At 34.7% G+C, this 7,667-nt stretch overlaps 1 protein-coding gene across 1 annotated transcript; it reads left to right on the top strand.

Moving 5' to 3' along the window:
* Window positions 1-5,054: 5,054 nt before the first annotated feature.
* Window positions 5,055-5,996, top strand: LOC141551993 (olfactory receptor 1f45-like). Its single transcript, XM_074284312.1, has one exon. The coding sequence runs from the start codon at window positions 5,055-5,057 to the stop codon at window positions 5,994-5,996; it is 942 nt and encodes a 313-aa protein (XP_074140413.1).
* The last annotated feature ends 1,671 nt before the right edge of the window (window positions 5,997-7,667 follow it).

The raw sequence follows: 7,667 nt of genomic DNA, 5'->3' as shown, positions 1-7,667 counted from the left end.
TATTTTTAAAAATGTATACCTAAGAATCAAGATTTTTTAAATCAATAATTTCTATTGCTTTACCAAGCACTCCGTTAAATAAAACTAGATTTTTTTCTAGAACTTCATTAAGGCGAAGAATATCATGAATACTAATATGATATGGTAACTCTGTGATGAATCTTGGTAACACATAGCAGGTTTGTACACCTTTACTTTTGTGCTATCATTGTCAGTCTCAACCCATTTGCTATAGAAAAAAGTATGACAGTAAAAGAAGACATTTAATACTGAATATTTCAGCACTAGTGTTTTTTTTTTACCATTCACATAATAGGTAAATTTTCTGATCATTTCAAGCAAAACAACACCATGCAAGCAATACTATGCAATATAAATGGAAATTCAACTTTTTATAAGACAAAAACAGATTTCTGCAGATGGGCTATTAACTCAGTCTTCATATTTGTGGTGAAACTTTTAAATTACAGATAAACAGATTTCAAACATTAAAGGACCTGGTAAACAAAACAAAACTAGGGAGAGAAAATACATGTAACATGCTAGGGGACCCTTGTTTGCCCTAAACTCTATTCCATCCCTGAAGAACTGATGCATTTGAACTGGAACACAAAAGAATAGACATTCATTGGTAGGAGTTATATTGTAAACCCAGACAGACTGTCAAAGACTCTAGAGAGTCTTTGCCACCCTCTGGAAAATTATCAGAAGAACAAGAATCATTACTCATGGGATCAACAGAGCACAAGCAACACTGGCCACACCTGCTTAGAGTTGCTAAAGGAATGAACCAAAAGAAAATCAACACTGCACAGAAAACAAAAGGAGTTACAATGAGAAGCACCAAGATGTAAGGGTAACCATTGAATATTCTTTATCCAATGATTATCTTCTGTCCTCTGAAATCTAATGTTTCTTCCCTAGGAAAGCCCTAGAAACACAGAAAAATCTCAATATTTCTATAACAGCAGTGTTGGGAAAACAAATTGAATTTGGGCCAACTTCTTCCCTTAAACAAAGTGCAGCACTAAAGGGCTGGCCTAGAAAATGGACAATTATTTGGGATTTCACTTTAACAAGGAGCTCTGAGAATTAGAGCCTAGAGTCTAGGGACTTCCTGAAAAGCATCTACAGTACTCTTCATATACCATTTCTTGGACACAGAGGGAGGTCCTGTTCTCATGAACAGTATCTCATCCAAAACCTCAAGACCTTTTTCATCCGTAACAATCTACTACTTGAGCTAGATCCTTGATTTAAACTCTCAGCTGTGAGAAGGAGACCAGGCAAGGTAAGGTAGTTGAATCTCTCAGGAATGGAACAAAAGCTTCAGACTAAACAACCAAGTAGGAAAATCTATAGAAGGCGCTTTCTGTTTATTTCCAGGGAGAAATCTCGCACAAAGTAGAATTTTGACTGAGTCTCACAAAATTATAGAAATTTAATCCTAAAATCCTAAAATTAATAGAAGAGCTGAAAGGACCTGTAGAACATAGAATGCCAAACTGGAAAGGACTTAGAAAAAAAATAATGAAAATACATCAAGATTTATATTCTAAGGAATATAACACATTCAAGATCAAAGTGAATTTAAAACCTATAACATCAGAGAATCATAGGGCTAGAAAGGGCCTTGGAACATAATATGTTCAAATTTATAAAGACCTTCTGATACAGGAGACAAAATGTTAGATTTTGGAAAGGCTAGTGCATAAATTTTCAAATGGAAGAGTAAGGTGAAGGGTAGAAGGCAGTAATAATTTATATAACAGCTACAATGTGCCAGACACTGAGCTAGCACTTTACAGTTTCTCCTTTGATCCACATAAAAGGTAAGTTCTTTTATTTTCCTCTTTTTACAACTGGAGTAACTAAAACAGACAAGAGGTAAAGTGACTTGCCCAACATCACCCAGCCAGGAAGTGTCAGAGTCCAGATTTTATGTCAGATCTTCTTATCTCCAGGTCTAGCCATCTATCCACTGGGCCACCCAGATAGTAAAAGGGACCTTAGGATACAGAACACAAAATGTTCAAAATGAAAGAGAACTTAGAATCAGTCAACATTTATTAAGAAGTTAAGGTGTGCCATATTCTGTGTGCTGAATAATGGAAATATAAAGACAAACATCAAAAGGCCTCTAACCTCCAGGAGTTTCTATTCTGAATTGTATGTATATATATACACATATACATATATATATATATACATATATATATATATATACACATATATACACGTATACATACGTGTATATATGTGTATATATACGTATATATACATATATATGTGTATATATATATGTATATAATATACATATGCATATATATGTATATGTATGTATATACAGAATAAATCCAAAATGAACAGACAATATCTGGGAGAAACTACAATATTTGTTGTTGGGAACATTAAGGGAGGCTTCAGATAAAACATGGCTTTAGCTGAGTTTGTAAGGAAATCAGGAATTCCAAGAGGAAAAAGGGAGGAAGTAGAGCATTCTAAGTAGGGAGTACAGCCAATGTAGAGATACAAAGAAGGATGTTTGTTGTTTTGTTCTTTTTCAGTCATGTCTAATTATTCATGACTCTATTTTAGGTTTTCTTGGTAGAGATGATAGAGGGCAGGGGCAGCTAGGTGGTGCAGTGGATAGAGCACCAGCCTTGAATTCAGGAGGACCCGAGTTCAAATCTGGTCTCAGACACTTAACACTTCCTAGTGGTGTGACCCTGGGCAAGTCACTTAACCCCAGCCTCAAAAAAAAAAAAAGAGATGATAGAGGGCATTTCCTACTCCAGCTCATTTTTCAGATAAGGAACCTGAGGTAATCAGGATTCAGTGACTTTCCTAGAATCACATAGATATTAAGTGTCTAAGGCCAGATTTGAACATAGATTGTTATAAGAACCAATTGAAACAAGATACACATAAACATCTCACAGAACCTCAGCATGCAATGTCTCTTACTAACATTTAAGTATTATATTAGTCAGCAATTCTGGTGATAATGATATTATTAAAGTTTTTCAGATATGTGAGGGACATTAAAAGTCATAAATTGGCCCCTTTCTAAGACAGTAATCTCTCCTGCAAACTCCATACAAGTAATCAGTAATTTCCATGCCCTTTCCTTCTGATACAGAGACCACTGTTAGAAGTTCAGTGTCAGAACCCAAAGAGTCTAATCCATCCCTTAGGAAGAATCCTCTCTACAATATACCTGACAAAAAGTTATTTGTCCTTGTTTATTGTCTGTTCAATATTTTTATCAATGCTTTAGATGTAGTCAAAGATGACACATCTGTTTTGGGGATGAAAAGACACATTAGAGTATATATATTTATATATATATCAAGATAAGAATTGGAAAAAATCTGAAAAATGAAATATAAAAAGATAAGCTTTACTAAGACAATTCCATTTTGATATCTTCAGTGTTTGGGAACTCTGCATCCAGAATTAGACTGTGATGTCGTACTGTGATGTTCAAATCTAGCAAACAGCTCTCCTTAGTATCCACAATGATAGCAAGAGAGATTTTTTTGAATGCTTTACTAATACCTAGATGCACTGAATTTGCAACTGTGGCATGAGCTATCTGACTATTAATATGATCAAAAATTTATTAAGTACAGTTTTATCTGTTCCTCTTCCAGAATGTTCATAAATTATCTATTCACATGCAATTTGTCAGAAAAAGAAAAAGTCATGTAAAATTTTATTAGTCATTCCTTCTCTCTATCCTTCATTTTCATCATTCTTTTCACCCAACTTTTTTATTTGTTCTCTAAATAAGACTTAGAAAAGTTGTTTTTATTATTGGTTGGTTTCATTATAATCAATTCATTCTAAACTCCATCATTGCTGACAAAATGCCTACGGAACCCAGGCATACATTTTTTTCAATCTCCATTTCATACTTTTGTTTCCATCATCAGAGTTGATCTTTTAAATATCTGACATGGTTTATGAATTCTCAATGAGCCATTTTTGCTCTCTTCAAAAAAATACCTTATTCCTTCCTAATCAGTACTATTTGAACTTTAAGAATTTCATTCCTAAAATTGTTTTCCATCTGATAAGTGTCAGAACATGCATTCTGCTCATTGAACTTTTCAGAAATTAACTAGCATTTTCTGTGCCCATGGCAAACTTCAGAAAATGAGCCTTCAAAACAATTTTTTGGAAAAGTATTGTTTATGAATATGTATATATACATATATACATATACATGTATGTGTATATTCTCATACATGCATATGTATGTATATATTTTGTATTTATACTAATTTATACTATACTTTTTCTTTATCAAAAATCAATATTAATCTGGAGGGGTGAGCCCTCCAGATTAATATTGATTTTTGATAAAGAAAAAGTATTAGCTAATTTCATAGACAAATGAAAGCTGCTGATAGGTGCTCTATTCTCACTAATGTTATTTTTGTGAGCTATTATTGTATAGCTGATCAAGTTATCGCCCCACTGGCTTCCTATAGTACTTAGCAATATATGTAAACTCCTCTGTTTGGTATTTAAAGCTCTTCATAGCCTCACCCTTTCTTAACCTATTTTCTTGCAGGATGCCAAAATGAAAAAATCAATAAATAAAAAAACAGGTTTGGATCATTTCACAATCCTACTAACATTGTTTCCTCATATCTATTTTCCCATGACCTCTCCAGTACTAAATATGCTTGGTTTTTCTCATCTCTGCCAATTATCAGGGTTCATTTGTTAATTTGCATTTCTATTCCTTTTATTGATTTGGAACATGTTTTCATGTAATCATTGATGGCTTATAATACTTCTGAAAAGTTTTTCTTTCTATTTTATGATGCATCAATTGGAGGATAGTCCATGTATTATTGCTTTCAATTTTTTCTTTATTTTGGATCTCAGACTACGAGAATTGACTGTTCAGAGTCTCCCACCCTCCTGTTTTTCTTTTAATTTTGTTTTTACTGATTTTATTCAGTAAAACTTTTCAAATCAATCTTGAATAAGATGCTGTAAATTCTTATTTCATGTTTTCTATATTTGTTTCCAGAAATATGGAAGAAGGAAATCAGTCTGGAATCTCAGAGTTTATCCTCCTGGGCCTTTCAGATGAGCCAGAACAACAGAGGTTGCTTTTCTTCCTGTTTCTACTTATGTACTTAATCACAGGTCTGGGGAACCTGCTTATCATACTGGCTACTACCTCTGACCCCCGCCTCCACACCCCCATGTACTTCTTCCTAGGCAACTTGTCTCTGGTCGACATATGTTTTACCTCTACCACCATTCCCAAGATGTTAAATAATCACATATCCAAAAACAAAACAATCACTTATGTTGGGTGCCTGACACAAGTATTCTTCTTCATTTGGTTCACGGAGATTGATAGCGTCCTCCTCGCCACCATGGCTTATGATCGCTATGTAGCTATTTGTAACCCACTACACTACAGCACAGTCATGACTCCAAGGATCTGTGCCCTAATGGTATTTGTATCTTGGTTTTGGTCCTTTACTAATGCCCTGACACAGACCATCTCACTGACACGACTCTCCTTCTGTGGCCACAATGAAATTCCTCATTTCTTTTGTGACCTTAGTGCCCTTCTAAAGTTGACCTGCTCAGACACCTTCATTAATGACTTGATAGTCAATACGATGGGAGCACTGACAATATTTCTATCCTTCATTGGAATATTAGTTTCCTATGGTTACATTTTCTTAGCTGTATTGAAGATCTCATCTGTGAGTGGGAAACAGAAAGTTTTCTCCACCTGTGGATCTCATCTCACTGTGGTCTGTCTCTTCTATGGGACAATCATTGGAGTGTACTTCAGTCCTACTTCTACCCACACAGCCCAGAAAGATACAGCAGCAGCTGTAATGTATACTGTGGTCACCCCCATGCTGAACCCTTTCATTTATAGCTTAAGGAACAAGGACATGAAGGGAGCTTTGAGGATGCTCCTTATCAGGAAACCAGGATTAATTCTATGACTTTGAGCTATCTTTCTGAGCTTTAGTGCCTGTCTTAGAGCACAACCCCAGTGCTATGGGAGAAAGTAGGCAAGAAGTCTTTCCTAGTGTCACATGAACTCAATATGTTTCTGTCTTGACTTTCTGACATGGGTAGAGAACTAGACTAGTTATCAGGATTTCTGATTCTAGTGCTAGTGCTTTTGTACTGAGGGAATTGTGGGAATTGAGTGAATCACACTGATTTCACCTTATGACTGAATTTTGGATCTAGCTCAGATCCCATTCTAATCAATTGTGGATCTAGTCCAATTTCTGTCTTGTGAGAAATTTTATTCAATTGTGGGAAATTTTTTATTACATTGTTTAAACTTAATACTGTATGGCTGGGAAATTGGACAAATTCTACCTATCGCAGAGGACTGTACTGAAGGACATTTGTTATGCTGACCACAAATAGAGTCAGATCTAAAAATTAACGGAAGAAATTTTCTTACTACTACATGTCTCACACAATTCATTTTTGTTATTTGAAAACTAGCCACATGCTGGGTCAATCATTTTTTGTTTCTTATGTTTCTTTGATTGAATATAGACATTTGGAAGGAGTAAGACACCTCTTTCTCTGATTTCTGGGAATTGTACCTGTTTATTTTCCCCCTCCCAATTGAGAAATATTCTCATCTTTCTTTCTATTAAAAATCAGATTATCTTATTTTTATGCTCTATTTTATAACATACTTGTTGTTATATTTAAGGCATGATATACAATTTTCATATTGAATATTCAATATATTCAAATCCAGTGGCAAAGCTGAGGAAAGCCTATTAGTATGCATGACTTAATAAACCAATTAATCAGTAAGTGAAACATCAGACATTTCAGATTCCAATCATCATAGTTTTTGATAAGTGAAGTCTGGTTGAGCTAGGACTCTGATCCTCTGATTATCAGCCTTTTAGAAAAACTCCCTAAATTACCTTGGTTGATTTTTCACTGAGGGAATTCTTTGATGAAGACTGTCTCCCAAAGGTCAAACTCACTTTGATCTCAATCTTCTTCCCATTTAAATTGGGATTTATTCCCACACTATTGGCTAAGATTTTCCCACATACTACAGAGAAAACTTTATCCCAACTCTGAAGGTTTGGGGAATTACTCCCCTCAACAGAGTGCAGATTGCAGTAACCATAAAAAAACCAAAGGATTCTGCCTTGAAAAAAAATTTGGCATGATGCTAGAAGAATAATGTGTTATTAAATTGACACTCCTTTAGGAAAATTCTTATTGGCCTAGAACTTCTTATGCAGGACTAAAAAGTATGAATAAAAGATAAAACACCAAAATTAAGAGAAAATGCAGCCAACCAGAAAGACTGATGAAAAATTGCAGCCAAAGAGTAAACTATGCTGTAAAAGATTAATCATGTTTCACATTTGAAACACTGGTGCTAAACATCTTTGTCCTCATAAGCAAGATCAACTCCCACTTTAGGGTTTCAATGGAAGATTAGGTTAAAAAAAGAAAACACCTGAGCTACTAAAAACATCTTAGTAGGTTTTAAAGGTTTGGAAATTAGGGAGATTGGATAATAAGGAGTTTGGAGATTGATTATTTTAAGATTGCAAGGGAGAATCCTGAGACTTTGTCATAATGTAGATGAAGAACAGGGTTTGTTATCCCAAGGTAGA

The sequence above is a fragment of the Sminthopsis crassicaudata genome, chromosome 1 (assembly GCF_048593235.1).
Source record: "Sminthopsis crassicaudata isolate SCR6 chromosome 1, ASM4859323v1, whole genome shotgun sequence".
Taxonomy (NCBI): Eukaryota; Metazoa; Chordata; class Mammalia; order Dasyuromorphia; family Dasyuridae; genus Sminthopsis; species Sminthopsis crassicaudata.
The sequence above is the reverse complement of the archived record's forward strand: the minus strand, read 5'-3'. Positions and strand labels throughout refer to the sequence as shown.